At 47.4% G+C, this 21,447-nt stretch overlaps 1 protein-coding gene across 10 annotated transcripts in view; it reads right to left on the minus strand.

Annotated features, from left to right (window-relative positions):
- ASTN2 (astrotactin 2) overlaps window positions 1-21,447 on the minus strand; it is a 1,042,634-nt gene that overhangs the window by 891,552 nt on the left and 129,635 nt on the right. For all 10 annotated transcript variants that reach the window (XM_086413912.1, XM_086413911.1, XM_086413910.1 and 7 more), the window contains exon 2: window positions 3,891-4,078. In XM_086413912.1, the coding sequence (XP_086270038.1) occupies window positions 3,891-4,078 (188 nt within the window). The remainder of the gene's footprint in view (window positions 1-3,890; window positions 4,079-21,447) is intronic.

Genomic DNA, 21,447 nt, shown 5'->3' on the forward strand with positions numbered 1-21,447 from the left:
CCCTACTCTCGTCCTCTGCCCAGGCGTCCACCAAGTACCTCCTTGTTGCCTGACCCTTGGGATATTAATAGTCAGATGATGCAGCCTCCTGGGATAAAGCAGACGCTCAACAAGCCGGAAAGGGCATGCTGGTTCCACTCCAGCAGGCATGGATTGTCGCAGGTTCCAGTGACTGAGCTGGAGCTGGTTGCTCTGCATGGGTGGGCAGGATATTTATGCCCAAGTAAGTGGATGAAAAACACTGACGTGGACCGCCAGATTTCTCTGAGATGTGACTGGATGGTTTGGTCTCCTCCCAAACCATCTCAGACCTTCACTGGAGATAACGGCAGTGCAGAGTTGGACAGAGGGAGAGTCACAGTGTCCTCAACAGCCCTGTGACATGGGTTTGGAGTCTTGGAAAATCCTGGCCCCAACAGAGCCAGCAGGAGACCTGGGTTCAATCTCTGGGTTGGGAAGATCCCCTGGAGAAGGAAATGGCAACCCACTCCAATATTCTTGCCTGGAGAATTCCATAGACAAGCTTGGTGGGCTACAGTCCATGGGGTCATAAAGAGTTGGAAATGACTAAGTAACTAACTTCCACTTTTCACTTTCAGCCTTAGGCAAGTCAGAGGAACTCACTTAGTCTCAAATTTTTCATCTGTGAAATGGGAGGGCAGAACCCAGCCACCAGGAATGACATTTTTATTTATTTATTCAGTCACTCATTTATTTATTAAGCTATGCTGGGTTTTAGTTGCAGCCTATGGGTCTTCCATCTTCCTTGAGGCACGTGGTATCTTTAGTTCCAGCAGAAATCTTAGCTGGGGCATGGAGAGTCCCTTCTGGAAGCAGCGAGTCTTAACCACTTGACTGTCAGGGAAGGCCCATGAATGCCATTTTAAATGTTTAGGATTTTTAAATTTTTTAAATTAAAAGAAGAAAAAACCTTTTGAAATTAAAAAGATGGGGAAGGTGGGAGTGGGGAGAAGCAAACACTGCTTTTTGTTTTTGCTGAATTATCTGTGGCCAGGATGGCAAGGACAGAATCTGAGCCACAGAGTCTGAGATGCCTGGATGGGGAGTCCTAGCTTGCATCTGGACCTCAGTGTATCCATCTGCAAAATGAATGGGTATAACATATCAGCTTGCCTCCATCATAAAAGTGTGTGTGCGTGTGCTAAGTTGCTTTAGTTGTGTCCAGCTCTTTACGAATGTAGCCTGGTGGGCTACAGTCCATGGGGATTCTCCACTCAAGAATACTGGAGTGGGTTGCCATGCCCTCCTCCAGGGGATCTTCCCGACTCAGGGATCGAACCCAAGTCTCTTAGGTCTCCTGCATTGGCAGGCAGGTTCTTTACCCCTAGTGCCACCTGGCAAGCCCAGATAATAAAAGTGTACCAAATAATAAAAGCTAATGCCCTTACATGCCAGGCTCCTCTGACACAAGTGCTCTGTTACACAGCATTAGCATAACCCTTATTTTTATAGATGACAAAACAGCGGGCAGAAGGGTTAAATACATTGCCCAATATCACCCAGAGTGTCCATGGCAGAGTGGAATTTTACACCCAGGCACTGGACCTCAGGTACAAATGCATGTCACCTCCCTCTAGATAGAGGGCAGGGGTCTCTGAGGACATCCCCGCCCTGAGAGGCTGGGCTGCCATCAGCGGACGCCAAGGAGGCCCCTGTGTTCCTGGATGTGACTCTGTCTGCTGAGGGGTAAGGTGAGGATGGGAAAGATCAAAGTATTGGAGCCCTGAAGGGGAAAGAACCGGTGGGACCACAGGGTGGAAGGCCTAGGCCACCCCAGCTAGCAGGCAGGGAGGGTCTGGAGAGCACCAACCTCTGCACAACCTACTCCACCAGCCACATCCTTGATTGCAAGGAAATTCAAGAGAAATTTTGGGTCTTGGTGAATTCTTTCCAAGCTAAACTCACTGAGCAGAAAAAAAAAAAAAAAAAACTAAGGATCACTGACAGTCTTTGGGGAGAGGTCTGATTTAGTATCATTAACACTGGGTGTGGAAACAGAGAAAGTCCATGCAAGACTAGTATTATCATTGGTATAATTCAGTCAAAGTCCCTGGGTTATGGGAGGACGTGGGTGAGTAAATGCTATGCTGAAACAGAAAATGCTTAATAAATGTGAATCCAAACCGAGTTTCACTCCCAGACATTCAAAGAAGAGTCGCGCCCTGTCCAGTCTTCTTCACATCAGATGGCACCCCAGCCTGCACGAGGTGCTCAGCAAGCACCTGAGAAGTGCCCACAAACTTGCAACCCAGCGTCAGCATGCAGGCACCCACTTGGCTTGGCATGTGGCTGCAACACTCGCTAAATATAAAAATGGGAAAAGTCTATCACACTCATTCCATGAATAACACAAAGGCCTTGATTTGTTCCTCCACGTGATGAGCATGCGTTAAGTCCAAATTTAACGTGGCTGTCTGGCTGGGGTATGTGCGTGTTTTTCCAAAAAGAGAAAACTTCCAAGCACTTACTCAGCCCTAATGAGAATGTCTCATGCACAGTAAGGGTTAAGAGGGGCCTGGAGCACGGAGACCATGACGAAAGGTCAGCTCCGCTCCATCGCAGGTTCTTGGTAAGTACCATTGACGACTGAATGAAAGGCAGAAAGGAAGGGCTGGCTCATAGCTCCATTCTGCTGAGTGACCTTAGGCCAACCACTTCACCTCTCTGAGCCCTACCTTCCTTACACGTAGGCTAGGAGTGACATTTCCTACACTTGTGCATCTGTGCTAAAGGTAAAAAGGAGAAAATACTGTACAGTGGCCTGAGGAGTGAAAAGCACCAGACTTGAGTTCAGTTGTAGCTATTATCTGATCTTTTCTAGAGCCAGTTAGACCCTGTACATTCTTCACTTTGATTCTTTTTTTCAATTTACTGTACAAAGCCATTAATTACAGCTTTTCAAATCATCGTTAATGTGAGTCTACATACATCATAGACTTACCATTCCAGTGATTTCTGCCCTGGCATCCTTCTTTAAGGAGGCAGCAGGCTCAGAGTTCCAGATCCTGAGCCCAACAGAGATGGGAGGCCACTTCACTTCTCTGTGTCCATAACTTCATCTCTAACATGGAGGTGGCATGCCTGACTTCTTGGTGAGAATGCAATGAAATAATGCCCATGAATGCTCCCAGTGCAGGGCTTGACACATGGTCAATAAATTCTTGCATTGAAAAAGGGAGTGTAGAGAATAGTTGAGTTTTTATAGCCAGACACATCACACTTGGGTTCAAATACCCAAGAGCAGCTCCATCTCTTCCTAGCTATGTGACTTTGGGTTAGTTTCTCTGCTCTCTGACTCAGTATTCACAAATATAAATGAGGGTAATGGGGCGGTGCAGTGGGGAGATGGTGTGTAATAGCCCTGGCTATGCAGAGTCCAGCTCCAGGGGCCATCATGCATGGTCTACACTGAAGAGGGTGTTGTGAGGGTTAAAACACACCAAGGGTGCTTGGGAAAGGGCAGCCCCACTCCAGTTTTGTTTGCTCAGTCATTCTTGGAAAGGCCAGTTGCGCTGGAGCACTGAACCTCAGCCCTCAGCCAGGCAGGCTGAGCACGCGGCAGATGTTAAACAGCTATTCCCAGAGATGTCAGCCAAAAGGCCAAGGAGCTGGAGACCCTTTATTTTCTCCTCTGAAGCACAATTAGCTTGTCACAGCTGACAGATGATGGACGAGTATGCATCAGTCCAAGTGACACCGTAGAATCCATCTGACCTTCTGTTTATCATTCTGACCTCTCGTACTTAGCCAGCTCCTTCACTCCACCTGCTGGCAATCCCTTGCCTCCCGGCATGGTCTCTCCACCTTGCCCTCCCCATCACCGCCCCCCCAACTCCCTGAAGCCCCCTCCTGGGTTCCTGCTCACTCACCATCACAGAAATGTGGAGAATATGCATCTGCTCCTCTACGATCTCCGAGGGCTCCTGGAGCGTGGGGGCGGTGGCCTGGGCCAGCTGCCCGGGGCTGCTCGTGGACACGTGGAAGTACAGGGTGCCGTTCTCCAGCCACTGCTGCTGCCAGCGGACCAGCGAGATGTCCGCAGCTGTGCCTGACATCTCTGCAAGACAAGAGGCAAGGCACTGGGTGAGCGGCGGGCCTGGCCTCGGCACGCCGGGCAGGAGAGGAGCCACACGCATTCGGGAGCTCCAAAGGCATCTACCCTGTGTTGGATGCCTTTCCCAGCACCAAATCTATGAGCCAGAGCCACTCTGCTTCACACCTGAAACTATCACAACGTGGTTAATTGACTATACGCCAATACAAAGGGAAAAGCTAAAAAAATCCATGAGCCAGAGATTGTCACTTCCATTTACAGGCCAGTTAGCTTGTAGCATGGCTATCCCAGAACAACAGAGTGGCAGAAGCAGGATTTGAACCCAGGTCTGCCCGGTGACCCTTCCATAGCACCATGCATGATAGCAGAACTCATTCCACTCCAAAGGTGGAAACAAGCTAAGCAAGAGGTGGAGAAGGTGTGCACGTCCTTCTGAGACCATGGAACCATAAGCAGGTGAAGGAAGGGCCTGAATGGGAAGAGGGGGAGCTCAGAGTGTGAACTCTTCAGAAGCTCAGCTGGAAATGCTCATGGCAGAAACGCAGAACCTCAGAGCTGGGAAGGCCCAAAAGAACATTTGGCCCAGCTGAGGGGCTCAGGATCGTCCTCTACGGGAAAGGAGCTTAGCAAGTGGGTTGTTCTGAGCCATTTCTCCTGCTGCACTCAGCACAGCTCCACTCCCCTCCTCACACTGCGTAGGTAGTACTCTCAAACAAGGAAGTATGGGCACCAAGACTTCCATGGCTGAAAAATACTCGAAAACCCACTTCCCCACTCCAGTGATCTCATATAACCAACGGGAAGTTAGGACTTTCTAGTCACTTGTAAGGTCACCTAAATTGAACTTCCTAACTCTCGCTTCTAGGCTGTTTTTCCCTCTGAAGATGCTTTGAAAATAAGAAATTTCACTTTAGCAGTACTTCCATTCAGTGTAATTGTACCAACATAGCTTCTTGATAAGAAGGGCAAGGACATATGGTACCAAAAGCCTTCTTTCACTGGAGTCTACAATCCTTCCATCGTGTGGTCTACTAAAGGGAGATGTCCTTGAAAATATTTTGAAGGACAAGGCCAACCAGCATGTCCTGTGAATAGAGAGGAAGGGTGATGGGGTTCTTGGAGAATTACCAGATCTTTCTTCAAATCAGTTACTGTAGGAAAGATAAGCAATCAATCCATCCATAGATAAGTAGCCTTAATAGTGTATGAGGCTTGGACCTCTGGACCACGCTATGGAGCAGACCTAGAGACAGCATTGCCCTAGCCCCCAGAGGCTTCCTGTTTACACACACACACACACGTGAGCTTGAGGAGGACGTGTTAGACCTTCTTATCCAGCCAGCTCTCCCCAGTCCCTATGTCTGCTCACACTGAGCTAAAACCAGTCACCTTGAAGCAATGATACAATGATATCCGTTCACCAAATGCTACTGATTTATTCCTGCATCGTCCATCCCCCCGCCCCCATAGACTCTAACTCCTTCAGATTCACAATCAAAAGTCAGGGGAAGAGCATCTGCCACTTAATAAGTGCTATAAAAAGTTAACTATTAATATTTATTATCATTATTATTAATAGGGACAGGATCTAATTCACCCTTCAGCTGCTTTAAAAAAAAAAAAAAAAGCACTTGAGACATTCTTGATTGCCTGCTTTCTCTCCCACTCCTCATCCAGCCCATCAGGAGATCTTTCAAAAGGCACCTGAAATGCAGCACTTCCCAGCTCCTCTACTGTACCACCTGAGCCAAGACACCCTCCTTTCTTGCCTGGCTTACTGCAAAGGCTTCTTCTTTAAAAAAAAAAAAAACTTTGTTTATTTATATATGTATTTTTGGCTGCACTGGCCTGTGTTGCTGTGCGTGGGCTTTCTCCAGTTGCGGCGAGCTGGGTTCACTCTCACGTTGCGGGGTGCAGGTTCCTTACTGAAGCGGCTTCTCTTGCTGCAGACCACGGGCTCTAGAGCACACGTGCTTCAGTGGTTGTGGCACAAGGACGAAGTTGCCCCATGACATGGGGGATCTTCCAGGACCAAGGATCGAACTGGTGGCCCCTGCACTGGCAGGCAGACGCTCAACCACTGGACCACCAGGGAAGTCCCGCAGGACTCTTGACTTGACTCTCTTCTTCCACCCTGGCCTGTCTATTCTCAACCAGAAGCCAGAGGAATCCTGCCACAGTCTGAGTCAGCTCACGTCACTCATCCACTCTAAACCAATAGCCTCCTACCTCATCCCAAGCAAGGGCAAAGCAGCTGATACAGAGTGAGTTACTCATCCAAGGGAAAACCTGCCTGGGGTTCCCTTGCTGCACTCAGAGTGGAGCAGAGCTGGAGAGGGTCCCAGGAGTGCATCGGCTCCTAGAACTGAGAACCGAAGGACCCCAGAGCTCGCCTTGCAGCCCCGGGGAGCAGACTGGAGGCACAGTGCCTCGTCTATGAGGCAGGTCTCTGCCCAGCACCTCCTCGCCCCCACCGCCAGCCTCAGCACCCGCGGACTTGGCAGCAGCTCCTCTGGCAGCCGGCCAGCTGGGCCAGGGCAACGTGAAGACACGATGGTGAATGGCCTTGCTTGGTGCCTTGCTCGTTTTTCTCTCAGTGCATCAGAGCCAGAACCAGATGTCCAGGGAACCCAAGGACCGGGCTTTACCTCTGGAAATTGCTGTCTCTCATTAAGCAGCTCAAGAAAGAGGATCTGCCTGGTGTTGGCTGGGTGGGCACTTACTGCACTCAGAGTCCCTGAAATGGCACCGGCAGGGAGCCCTGGGGGCAGCCACATCAGGCCAACACAGCCAGGTACAGAAGGAAGCAGAGGCAGTGTTGGGAAAGGCTTGCTGAAATCTGCACCTCTTACTCCTGGGGCTCATCTGGCCCGTGCCTGAAAGCCCATCACTAAAGCAGCTCGCCATCCCCATGTTCAGACTAGAACACAAGGGTCACATGGGGTTAGGCGCTTGTTTACGGTCACTGGTGAACTGATACCCAGCTGGACCCAGTGGACTGCCAGTCCATGTCAGTTTCTACTGTGCCACTTGTTCTTACAGCACCTTCCTTCTCCTTGACTAAATTAGCCCAAGGACCAAAACTAGACTGAGCTCTTTGTTTGCTACGGCGATGAGTGCACAGTCAGCAGACAGCAAACATTAAACGATGATAACAGTGTGTGAAACACAGTAAATACTGAATCACAGAGAAGGGCTCCGGCCGTACGCTATTACAAAGAAGAAAAAACTGCTGTTGGGCGGGGACAAGGGGCATGAAACCTCGGAGGGAAAACTGCCTTAGCGGAAGCAGAAGGTCTCAGTCATCCGTTCTCACGTTCATTTATTCACATGTTTCTTTGCTTAGTCATTCGACACACCTTACTGAGGACCTGCTCGATGGCAGGTGGCTTAGCAGCCTAGAATCTGGAGTGAAATGAGGCACAGGTTTGCCTTCAGGACACTCACAGTCCTTTAACAGCAGGAACTGTGACGCCGCCCTATGTCACTGCCCACGCACGTGCACATTCTCCTTTTAATGTGGCCTGGGAACCACGCAGTATCCTGTGCCACCGCCTACATCACTCCCTCAGCATGCTCGCCAGCCCTCAGGGCTTAAAACTGCTCCTCTTCCGTAGTGCATATGCACTTTCGGTCACGTCTCTCTAGAACTCTCCACCCAAACCTCGGAAGCTGCCTTCCTTCCAGTCTTTATCTCTCAGTCCAACCAGCACCTACTCAGAGAGGCCATGCTGCTCTTACCTCTTTGTGACGCCGTGGACTACACAGTCCATGGGATTCTCCAGGCCAGAATACTAGAGTGGGTAGCCATTCCCTTCACCAGAGGATCTTCCCAACCCAGGGATTGAACCCACATCACCTGCATTGCAGGTGGATTCTTTACCAGCTAAGCTACCAGGGAAGCCCCTTACCTAAAGTACTCCTCTTCAAAACTACAATTTGAAAACATCCATGTACCCCTATGTTCATAGGAGCTCTATTCACAAAAGCCAAGACACGGAAGCAACATCAGTTCAGTTCAGTCGCTCAGTCGTGTCTGACTCTTTGCGACCCCATGAATTGCAGCACGCCAGGACTCCCTGTCCATCACCAACTCCAGGAATTCACTCAAACTCACGTCCATCGAGTCGGTGATGCCATCCAGCCATCTCATCCTCTGTCGTCCCCTTCTCCTCCTGCCTCCAGTCCCTCCCAGCATCAGAGTCTTTTCCAGTGAGTCAACTCTTCGCATGAGGTGGCCCAAGTACTGGAGTTTCAGCTTTAGCATCATTCCTTCCAAAGAACACCCAGGACTGAAGCAACATAAATGTCCATTAATAGATGAATGGATAAAGAAGATGTGGTATATGTATACACAATGGAATATTACTTAGCCATTCAAAGAAGAAAATAATGCCATGTGCAAAAATACGGATAAACCTAGAGATCATACTAAGTAAGGCAGACAAAGACAAATATCATATGATATCGCTTATATGTGGAATATAAAAAAAGGTCCAAATGAATTTTTTTTAATAGGACAGAAGGAGATCCACATATATAGAAAACAAACTTATGGTTACCAAAGGGGAAAAGTGAGGGGAGGGATAAATTAGGAGTTTGGGATTAACATACACACACTACCATATACAAAAAAAGATAAATAACAAGGACCTACTGTATAGCACAGGGAACTATACCCAGCAGTCTGTAATAACCTATAAGGGAAGAGAGTCCGAAAATGTGTGTATAAACCTGAATCACTATGCTGTAGGCCTGGAACTAACTCTATGCTGTAAATCAACTATACTTCAATGTTTTAAAGAAGATGATAAATTACTGCTCTCCATATACATCCACTCTCCACTATATCACCTTTACACACACTTTCCATGGAACTTATTACTATTAGAAATTTAGTCCATGTGTTTCCTTCAACATGCATTTAATACTTGTCTCTCCAGGATGCCTGGAACCTTATATGTCTTATTCCTGTCATATTTTCAAGTACTTGAGCATATGTAAGAGCTCAATAAAAATCAGATTGCTGATAATGAACACACATACATATACATACACTCATACACATATCCATAATAAGGTGATGAAAGTCGTGTCCAGTCTCACAAGGAAATTAAAAAGAAAGTAAAGGTCCATTGGGACTTGATCGTGGGACGGGACTCTCCTAGCTTTGAGACCAAGACCGTCTTCAAAATGTAGTGACAGGAGCGTTGCGGAGGACAGGTATCTTGGTAGCCCTGGAAGGACAGGAAGAGGCAGAGAGAGGGGCTGGGTGGCTGCTGTCTCAGGGCGGCGAAGCCAAATGCACAAGGAGGCAGGCAGAAGAATGTCAGGCTGGGAATGTGGTTCAGACACAGTTAAGGGCACTGAATGTTTGGCAACAGGGTATACAGTCTTTTAGCATGCAGCAGGCAATCAGTGGAGTGGACTTGATCTGAGAGCTGGTCCTGAGTCCATTAAAAACGGGTCAAAGAAACAGTAGCATAACTGAGGCTCGTTCTTGAAATTCCCTGCTGATTGATTTTCCAATTGCATTTTCCCTCTCCTCTTCCCCTGCTCCCTCCATATAAACATTTCATTGAAGTCTTCAAGTCATATTACAATCAAACTTAAAGCAAAAGGGGGACTAAACGCATTTGGTCGGGAACCAAGACGATTCCCATAAAGGCAGATTATGCTGACATGATGAATATAAAATGAAACAGCAGATATTAAAGTAGGAGAATGGTGCACCATGCCTTCCGGCGGTAGACTGACTCCAATGCCTGCCTCCCTCCCAGCCCAGCGAGCTTAGTTTTATATTGGAATCATAAAGAAACCCAGGGATTGCCTCTTCACCTTTCACTGTTCTCCCCACATGGGCTACAACTCGTGAAATATTCAACAGGCTCAAATCCCCTCTACCACCCGATAAAGCCAAGTGAGAGGATCAGCCTTCATCAGTGATTCTGGAAAGACCTCTATCCTGTCTCAGCAGCCACAGATGCCTTTCAGCCTCCTGGAAAAGAAATAAAAAAATCCCGAAGGCGTGTTGTGGTTTTAATTGGCTTGTTCTTCCTAATCTATGGCACTCATTGTATTTTTATTTAATTCCTGAAGGTCATTATGAAAATAAGCAGCTCTTCTGATCACCAGCCATCTTGGTAACATCTCCCAAGTGGCTAACTAACCGGTCCTCAGATTCCACAGCACCAGCTGACCCTCCAGCAGATTATTCACAAAAGGCCAGAGAGCGCTTCTGATGAGTTTGCAAATGGTCTCTGTCTCGCTGGGGAGCAGGGTGATTGGGGGGGGGGTTGAGGGGGCCAGACATTATGTGGGATGAACTCACTGCCTAGGCAGAGAGAACTGGGGAAGGTAGGGACACTGACTTCACGCACCCCTGCAATTAGCTGTTCCAGCCTCCATGGGCGGTCACTTCTCTGCAGTGAGACCTGCTGACTGGGCTTGGGAAGCAGACCTCAAGTACATGCCCCTCACTGTCATCTCTACAATGTCAGTCTCTATATTGTCACCTCTATGGTGGCTGCCTTATTGCCAACCTTTATCTAATCTCTCCTGTGGACTGCTTCAGGTGGCTCTGGGCCAGTCAGGGTCTCATCTGAAAAGAGCAGAAACATAAGCTGATCAAGATGTGTTTAATAATGTGATCATTTACAAAGGCTTTGCAAATGGCAAAGGAGGACCTGGGCCTCCCTGGTGGCTCAGTCAGTAAAGAATCTGAATGCAGGAGACCTGGGGTTTGATCCCTAGGTTGGGAAGATCTCCTGGAGAAGGGAAATGGCCACCCACTCCAGTATTCTTGCCTGGAGAACTCCATGGGCAGAAGACCCTGGCGGACTACAGGCCAGGAGGTCACAGAGTCAGACACAACTTGGGGACTAACAGAACACTAGCATTCTCAGAGAAACAGAAGCAACAGAACATAAACAAACATGTCGAAAGAGACTCATTATGAAGGGCTGGCTCACATGATGATGGAGGCTAAGAAGTCCCACAGTGCACCATATTCCAGCTGAAGACCCAGGAGAGCCAGTGGTATGGCTCCAGGCGAAACCCAAAGGCTCGAGAACTAGGAGAGTCAGAGGTGTAAGTACCAGTCTGAGCTAAAGGCCTGAGAACCAAGACGAGTAACAGCAGAGGGCAGAAGATGGACGTCCTGGCTCAAGCCGAGGGCAAACCAGGCCTTCCGCCACCTTCTGGTTCTATTCAGCCCTGATGGGACTAGATGAGGCCCACCTGCACTCACAAAGGCTTTCTCCTTACTTAGTCCAACTATTTAAATGCTAATCTCTCCTAGAAACACCCTCAGAGACAAGCCCAGAAGTAATGTTTTGCCAGCACTGAAAATCCCTTAGCCCAGTCAAGTTGACAAATTAATCATCACAGGTAGGTTGAAGGTCAACCAATGATGAAGCTCCCCAGAGTTGGCAAAGCAAAGTGTTGTTACCATCCTAGGCCAGAGGGGGCAAAAGGAGGGTGGGTTATAAGACCCTAAAAGAGCCACAGCTGTAGGAAAGGGCCGCCAGGCAGCTGCTGCGACCTTCACGTAGCATAATCCAGGAAAATAACCCAAGTGCTGACAAGGCATGATCCAGCATGGAGGTCACGACTCAGCACTGAGGTCACCTACCTTCTAAAGTTAATCTCCTGCAAGTGCCTAAATATGGGCCAAGCTCACACAAACACTCAAGGGTGCTCCATACAGGTGGGCTCCCCAAGGTACACAGCAGGGAGGAAAAGCATGGGGAGTGGATCATATGGAGACTTTGGGCAAATGGAGACTTCCTAGCAACCCCAACTGGTATCCTTGCCCCCAGGCTTCCTTCCTTCCAGCCATCCCGCAAGTGGCTACCAAGATTATATGCCTAATTTGTAAATGTGCTCATGCCATTTCTTTGCCAAAAACCATCCAATGGCTCTTGATTCCCATCAGGAAGAAAACTAATTTCACCAGCCGGCCATCTGCATTTCTCCTCCGCCTTACCTTATTTCACACCTTTCTTTGCACTTATGTGTTAAATCTCATCAAATTCTTATGTGATCCTCCACATACACAATGTTGTTTCCTAATTCTACATCTTTGGGTAGCTTTTTCAGAGTTTGGGATAGCCTGTCCTACTGAACCCCATCCCTCACTCCAGAAGACTTCCTTGACCCCCATGGAACACCCTCTTTATGTTTCCATAAAGAGGAAATATTGCATGCTGCATAAGATCACAGACTGGAGACCAACTGCTTGATTTTGAATTCCAGTTGCCCCGTGTTCAAGTTGTACGTCTTTGGAGAAGCTTTATAGCTTCTTCAAGCTTCAACTATCAAATCTGAATAACATCAATTAGTACCTGCTTCATAGGGTTGTTGTGAGAATTCAATGAGATGATACAAATAAACAAGCTTTTAACATTAATCTTGATCCTCAGGGAGCATTCTGCAGTTCCATTTCTTACACATTACTTCATATATACTGCTCTAGCATCTTATTTTAACATGGCATTTATCTATGTTAAAATGATCTGTTTATACAGCTGACTTCTCTCGCTGGACTTTGGTACAAGGACACACAACAGCTACATGAGTGTCCGTGTGACCAACACAGTGGCCAAATATAAAGAAGAAGGTTAAGTCTTTGGTGAGCTGAACTGAGCTGCCCCATATCTGAATTCAGATGGACATTCCCAGAAGACAGAGAGAGGAAATGGCAACTCAGGATGTCAATGCCGGCTTAATTTCCAGGTAACTACTCTATAGAAATTTATTCAACATCTGGCTCAAGTTTAAGCACCCTGAAGAATGCAAATGAAGAGAAAGATAGACCTTTTAACTTTCAAGGGGCTTGCATTCTCATGGAAAGGCAGAGGAAGTTTATATAGAAAATATACAATCTTAAGATTCTGTTCAGGCATAAGTATATGCATATACAGCTGGAAAGAAGTACACTGGAACACCAAGAATGGGGGGATCAGAGGTGATTTTAATCGTTATGATTCATTTTTCTCTACGCTTTCTACATGGAGTATATATTACCTCTGTAGCAGATGCAAATACATGCTCGCTTTAAAATTCATTTACTCAACCAACCTTTTCTGAGATCTGGCATTGAGGAAGTCTATCCTCAGGAGCTCAGTCCAAGGAACAGAAAAAGCATGCTATGAGTAGCTATAAATCAAAGCAGGAAGCTTAGAGCAGAGGCTACGACTTGTGGCAGAATCCAGAAAGTATTCAGAGAGGAGTCTTACAGGATGGACAAAATTTCAACTGGTGCCCAGGGAACAGGGGGAGTTTAGGATGGAGGAGTGGCACAGAGACAAGAAGGTGGGAAGGCTGCACACATGCAGCGGGAGGATGCCCGTAGAACATGCAGAATCTTATCACTGCAGAGGACACACAGAGACTGACACAGCATTCTGTAGAGAGGAGAGTGAAAGGGGGGTTACTATCAGACTGATTATATTCTTTGCATCCAAAGATGGAGAAGCTGTATACAGTCAGTAAAAACAAGACCGGGAGCTGACTGTGGCTCAGATCATGGATCCTTATTGCCAAATTCAGACTTAAATTGAAGAAAGTACGGAAAACCACTAGACCATTCAGGTATGACCTAAATCAAATCCCTTATGATTATACAGTGGAAGTGAGAAATAGATTTAAGGGCCTAGATCTGATAGATAGAGTGCCTGATGAACTATGGACAGAGGTTCGTGACATTGTACAGGAGACAGGGATCAAGACCATCCCAATGGAAAAGAAATACAAAAAGGCTAAATAATTGTCTGAGGATGCCTTACAAATAGCTGAGGAAAGAAGAGAAGAAAAGGAGAAAAAGAAAGATATTCCCATCTGAATGCAGAGTTACAAAGAATAGCAAGGAGAGATAAGCACACCTTGCTCAGTGATCAGTGCAAAGAAATAGAGGAAAACAACAAAATGGGAAAGACTAGAGATCTCTTCAAGAAAATTAAAGATACCAAGGGAACATTTCATGCAAAGATAGGCTCGATAAAGGACAGAAATGGTATGGACCTAACAGAAGCAGAAGATATTAAGAAGAGGTGGCAAGAATACACTGGAGAACTGTACAAAAAAGAGCTTCAAGACACAGATAATCACAATGGTGTGATCACTGACCTAGAGCCAGACATCCTGGAATGTGAAGTCAAGTGGGCCTTAGAAAGCATCACTACGAACAAAGCTAGTGGAGGTGATGGAATTCCAGTTAAGCTATTTCACATCCTGAAAGATGATGCTGTGAAAGTGCTGCACTCAATATGCCAGCAAATTTGGAAAACTCAGCAGTGGCCACAGGACTGGAAAAGGTCAGTTTTCATTCCAATCCCAAAGAAAGGAAATTCCAAAGAATGCTAAACTACTGCACAATTGCACTCATCTCACGCGCCAGTAAAGTAATGCTCAAAATTCTCCAAGCCAGGTTTCAGCAATACATGAACTGTGAACTTCCAGATGTTCAAGCTGGTTTTAGAAAAGGCAGAGGAACCAGAGATCAAATTGCCAACATCCGCTGGATCATGGAAAAAGCAAGAGAGTTCCAGACAAACATCTATTTCTGCTTTATTGATTATGCCAAAGCCTTTGGCTATGCGGATCACAATAACCTGTGGAAAATTCTGAGAGAGATGGGAATACCAGACCACCTGATCTGCCTCTTGAGAAACCTGTATGCAGGTCAGGAAACAACAGTTAGAACTGGACATGGAACAACAGACTGGTTCCAAATAGGAAAAGGAGTTCGTCAAGGCTGTATATTGTTACCCTGCTTATTTAATTTATATGCAGAGTACATCATGAGAAATGCTGGGCTGGAAGAAGCACAAGCTGGAATCAAGATTGCTGGGAGAAATATCAATAACCTCAGATATGCAGAACCCTTATGGCAGAAAGTGAAGAGGAACTAAAAAGCCTCTTGATGAAAGTGAAAGAGGAGAGTGAAAAAGTTAGTTTAAAGCTCAACATTCAGAAAACAAAGATCATGGCATCCAGTCCCATCACTTCATGGGAAATAGATGGGGAAACAGTGGAAACAGTGTCAGATTTTAATTTTGGGGGCTCCAAAATCACTGCAGATGGTGACTGCAGCCATGAAATTAAAAGACGCTTACTCCTTGGAAGGAAAGTTATGACCAAACTAGACAGCATATTCAAAAGCAGAGACATTACTTTGCCAACAAAGGTCTGTCTAGTCAAGACTATGGTTTTTCCAGTAGTCATGTATGGATGTGAGAGTTGGACTGTGAAGAAAGCTGAGCACCAAAGAATTGATGCTTTTGAACTGTGGTGTTGGAGAAGACTCTTGAGAGTCCCTTGGACTGCAAGGAGGTCCAACCAGTCCATCCTAAAGGACATCAGTCCAGGGTGTTCATTGGAAGGACTGATGCTGAAGCTGAAACTCCAATTCTTTGGCCACCTCATGCAAAGAGCTGACTCATTGGAAAAGACTCTGATACTGGGAGGGATTGGGGGCAGGAGGAGAAGGGGACGACAGAGGATGAGATGGCTGGATGGCATCACCGACTCAATGGACATGAGTTTGGGTGAACTCCAGGAGTTGGTGATGGACAGGGAGGCCTGGCATGCTGCATTTCACGGGGTTGCAAAGAGTCGGACATGACTGAGTGACTGAACTGAACTGAAGCTAAACCTATGGGCATCTCCCAGCAGAATAAAAAGTGTTGGATCCCACTTGGAACACCTTTATGCAATCAAACTAAGTTCTAGTTTAGAGCCTAATGAAGCTCTTCAAGTGCTATAAATTAAAAGGGATGGATGAATGGATGGAAGCATGGATGGGTAAATAGATGGATGTATGGTGGATACATGAGTGGGTGGTTGGATGGATGGATATATTCCAATATTTTTTACTTCATCAATAATCACACAGCTTGGGTAGTGAAAGGAACGCTGAATTTGGAGTTGAAAGCCTAGGTTTGTGTGGTAACTGCACCAACTGGCCAGTTTATCTCAGGACAAATCACAAGGCTTCTATGATTTTCTTTATTTGCAGTGTGTGTGTGTGGGAGGGGGGTAGTCATGATCTGTCCTAGTTGTATCATATCTAATGTAGAATTGAGAGAAAATAAGGTCATACCTAGCAATGTGCTTAGAAATCTGTGAAGTCCCATGGCTAATCTTGAAAGCAAATGCAATCATGATTCCCCTCATTCAACAATGTACCTTACTGTAATTATTTATTGACTGTCTAAAACGTGCCTGGGACAGTGTGAGGCTTTGTGGATAGGCTGGATGAAACGATGCATGTGCTGCCTCCACAGACCTTCCCTTCTAGTCTGGATTTTCCTCAGTTCCCACTAAGCAGCAACAGCAGCTCCATTTCCTCTTGCTTCCATCCATTCTGTCATCCACGTATCCACTCACAGCAGAGGACTGTGTCTGTCTCGGTAACTGCCATGCTCAGTGTTTAGCGTGCAGCAGGGGTTCCATAAATACTTGTTGCATAAATGCACCACTCGATGCACATAAGTTTCCTGCCCTCAAGTCATCAAGGAGAGCAGGAAAGGGAAAATCAGGAGAGAGTACCACCTGACACCAGAAGCGAGTATGCACAGGATGCCACGGGGACATGCATGAGAGGCGGGTTAACGCTCCGCATTTATCAAAGGTTTGGATGGGGCCAGCGGGCTGAGTGTCTAAGCTGGGCACTTCGTCGGTCGATGAGATTCTGATGTCAGGTGAGGTTAAACGCCTGCAGGATGGCATCGTTCCTGTGCTAGGTTTGAGAGGTCCCTCGGCAGGGATAGAAGGTAGAGACGGCAGGGGCTGTGACCCAGCCTGGCCCTGCAGCAGCAGTGCAGAAGAGAGTCTCCAGGGAACCCCGGTCCTCCTCCCTTCCAGCCCCCATCTGTCAGCGCTCATCTCTGACTCTGCCTCCAATCTGCCCACCCCACCTCCTTTGGGAACTGTGCCTTTTACTCAAAACTGTTTTCCCCAGCCACTCGGTGGAGGTAAATAACATAGTTATACCTGGTTAAATAAGGGAGGGGAATAGAAGAATTAAGAGATATTGGCAAGGGAAAAAAGCATATCATTTCAGATTACATTTGAAAATAGACAGAGGCTTGATGGAGCTGATTCTCATTACCCTTGGTTATTCTCTCCTGGACCATTTTCCTCCCTCCTTGCTGCATCTTTTCGCCTGTTTCTTGTCATTTAGCTTTCGTTATGCACCCTCAGTTTCTTTGTGTTTGCTATTTCTTTTGTTTCTTAAGACAAAAAAAAAAACTTCACACAGTCAGTGTATGTTTCTCCCTGCTCTCCTCCCCCATTTCACAATGCTGCACATGGATCCTGAGGACAGGGACACTCACCAAGGCCCACGTGCGAGGCGCTAAGCGAGGGGCTTTGGTTCCCTGCCTTGGCAGCCCCCATGGGAAACCCACACGGATACAGTAGGTAGCATAATGCTCCCGCTTTTTTAGCTGAGATATTTGAGGCCCAAAAAGGTTCCACAGATCTTCCATTTAGGTAAGTTGTGGAGGGTGAATTCAAGCTCTGGTTTTCTGATTCCAAACCCAGTGTTCTCTGGAGTAGGGCTGAGAAAAGGAATTTGCACATTTAGTAGAAAGACTAAGAGATCAAGTCCACATGGGGGTGGGGGTTTAGGGAGAGACAGAAGTATCAGGGCAGGCATCCTCCTGGGTAAGATGCTCCATCTGTACATCCCATCATATATAATTATTTACAAGGGTTAAGTGGTGCACCCTCTGTTTTTAAGATGGAAAGTGAGGAACAGGGAGCATTTTCTGTCTTACAGTGAGTGAATGTAAGACCACCTTGCTCCTTCCTATAGTTTACTGGGTGACCTTCCACAAGTTAAATTTATCTAGTATCTATGCTTCCCTGGCCTTATATGGAAAATGGGAATCATGGGACTTCCCTGGTTGTCCAGTGGTAAAGACTCTGCACAGGGGGCACAGCTTTGATCCCTGGCTGGGGAACTTAGATCTGCATGCAACATGATGCAGGCAAAAAAAAAGAAAATAGGAATCCTAAGTGCAATCTCTTGTGATCATTGTGAGAATTAAGGGAGACAAAGTGTTGGGAAGAGGCAGCACAGCATTTGGCATATGTACATTTCCTGTCACGTGTCTGCCTTCTCTTCACTCTTCTATCCCGCCACTGGCAAGACAAGAAGAATCGGGTTGCTTTGAGAGCAATGGAGGATGACACAGTATCAAATATAGGAAAAAGAAGGCAGAGGTCACAGAGACAAAACTTCTTGTTTCACTTGAAAAGTCTTCAAGACCCTTCTGTCTGGTTCCTACTGGCTATGAGTTAGATCACAGAAAAATCACAACAGGAAGAGTCCAAAGGGACGGTGATCAATGATCTAGTCTACCACTGTACTGACTGGGATCATGAAGACCAGAGAAACATAGCAATTTGCCTGAAGACACACAGCTTCACAATCCTGTGCTATTCATGGATTACGGTGGGGATTGGTGGGGGGGTGGACAGAGACAAGGATTCACAGCAGGGCGGGGTGGTGGTGGGGAGACAGAGATTTACAGAGGTGAGATGTGGAACCTTCCTGACTCCTAAAAGGGATTTTGCACAAGGGGAGAGAGTACAGAAACCCGTCCTAACTCCAGGGCTCCCTCAGCCCCTCTGGAAGATGTTACCAGGATGGTTCCTTATCTGTTGCTGGGTTTGACCTGTCAACCCCCAGCACCTTCACTTCAACCCACAGGTGCCCCCACCCCACCGACAGTGCCGCTGCTGGAGTCCAACCAGACAGGTCACAAAATGTGATGCGGGAGAGCATCGCACTGTGCAGTGCTGTGGGTTGGGGGAAAAATGATACCTTAAAACCCGGCAACCGAACAGATGAATAGACCAGACCTACCTGCCAGGGATGCCACCCGTGATTTGCAGCAAGATGGGAGAGGTTGGACAGCAAGGAATGTCTTCACGTGATGGATTCATTCCAGGGCCAGACACTGAACTAAACCCATTGCCTCTGTGCTCCAAGCCACAGTCCAACATCCCAGTCTTTGTTCATGCTGCCTCCTGACTGAGCTGCCCTCATACAAGGGTCCCTGACCTCTGAGATCTAGTGCCTGATAATCTGACGTACAGCTGATGTAATAATAGTAGAAGTAAAGAGCACAATAAATACAATGTACTTGAATCATCCCGAAACCATCCCCCCGACCCTGGTGCGTGGAAAAACTGTCACCAAGAAAACCAGTGCCCGGTGCCAAAAAGGCTGGGGACCGCTGTGCTAATCTCCTCTTCCACATGCAGACATTATCCGCCTTACAAAAGCCAGCCAAACTGATCCCTCTAAAGATCCCTGGTCCAAATGCCCTCCCCTCCTCTGAGCTCCGAACCCCTCCGCCAGGTTTCCACCCCTCCCATGATTCTCTAAGCTCACCTGTCTATACTTCTTGTTTCTTTTGCTAGGTCATGAGATTCTTCTGAACCAGGAACGCCTATTATCTCCTCTGACTCCCTCTTGGTAGCTTAGCACTTTTTGCAATAGCACCTGCTTCATAAATATGGTCTGACATAAGATTAAAACAGAGGCCCCAAGAGAGTGAGACTCCCTGGTCCAATTCACAGATGGGGGTGCTGAGACACAGCGGGTGCCCAAGGTGCTTGGAGACATGGGGACCCAGAAGGAGAAGGAACCAGGGAATAGTCTCCTATCCTAAGAGCAAGGGGTTCACCTGCACCCCCAACTCTCACCCCCACTGCACTCCACAGGCCCCACGGCATCTACCAGAACAGCGCCCACCTGGACCCTATGGCATCTGATGGTCAGACCATGACATGTGAACATCTTGTGTTTTACCTGTGCCTTCAGTTGCATCACTGCCTCCCCATCCCCCTGCCTTCAGAAGTATAACTCCATGCTCTTGTTCACACCATTTCTCTCCCTCAGCTGTTCTTCTCACTGCTTTATGTGAGCCTAATCTTTAGAACTCAGCTGCAACCAAACCAATCTGTCAATGGTCCTCCTCCTAACCTCTTCACCAGTATAAGGTGACAATGCAGATCTTCCCTCCACCCATCAAGAGATGAGTCTATTTCTCCTCCCCTTGAATCAGAGTTGGCTGCATGATTTTCTTTGGCCAAACGGGTGATGCCAAAAATGACACAGGCAGGAACTTGAAAAGTGTCTGTGAACCAGGGTCTTGCTTTCTTTTGCTGCTCCTGAAAACCCTGAAACTGCCATGGGAAAAGCCCAGGCTAGCCTGCTGCTAACTACCAGACCTGTGAGGGAATCCACCCTGGTTCACCCAGCTGCCAGCAAACCTGCCAGCTGACCATGTGAACGTGAGACAACCTGGAGGAGGCTTGCCAAGAGCAGCAGCAGGACTGCCTGCCTAAGCTCAGCCTAAGCCACCAGTTCACATAATTACGAACTAAAAACTGCTTTATGTGTTAAGTTTGGGTGTGTTTGTTATGCAGCAGTAGCTGACTAGAAGAACAATTCAGACGTCTCGTCCTTCGTGAAGCCGCCCACCCTCCCTCTGGAGCTGAGTTGGGGGCTCCTGCTCACTGCTTCCTTTCACTGCTGTGCTTATCACACTGCATTGGAATTATCAATTGAGTTATTTCACACATTGCTTACCTTCTGCTACCCAAGTCTCTGGGCTTCTTTACAAAAGCCTAGCCTCCCCTTGCTGCCTGCTGTCTCAAGCTCTTGCTCAGAATAGGTGCTCAAAACATATGTAAGACAGAACAAATGGATACAGAACACTTCTCAGAGCTTGGGATCCTACCATATCCCCCCAGCCCCTCCTCCTCCTAATCAAAATCTCCGTGGCCCTGATTTGAGAGAGTGAGTGGGTATTGATTGGCTCTGACTGCATAGCTTCGGGAGCATACTCTGCCTCTATATTCCTTAAATAAGCCCCGTGCCTGTTCGGTGTGTTCGCAGCAGCCTTGATTGCAATTCAGCCTTTACCCCATTACTCTTATTTATAACGCGGCAGAGCACAGAGCCCCAGGCCGTCAGCAGAATGATTACAGGACCCTTTTGACTTGCAATTCCACACCATTCAGAACAATTTAAACCTGCCACAGATGGTGCCCTGTGGCAGGAAGAGGACCGTGAGAGGAGGCCAGGCTGGGGCTAAGGAGGAGAACAGGACGCTCTTGATTTTCTGACCGCATCAGTGGAGGAGGAGAAAAAGGCTCAGGATGTCCTACGTCCTTCTGGACCAGGGTAGGGAGCTCCCAAATGATGATAAATCATGGACTTCTCCCACAGGGTCAGGCCCAGGTGTCCCTGTGACTGCTGCTGGACTCCTTTTTATTTGATTTAAATTCCAGCCTCCTCGGTAAGAGGACAGAATGTGGCCCCCAAATCACCAGACCACCAGTCAGAA

This window comes from Bos grunniens, chromosome 8, assembly GCF_055505025.1.
Source record: "Bos grunniens cultivar Pamir isolate PY7600 chromosome 8, Bosgru_T2T1.0, whole genome shotgun sequence".
Lineage (NCBI taxonomy): Eukaryota > Metazoa > Chordata > Mammalia > Artiodactyla > Bovidae > Bos > Bos grunniens.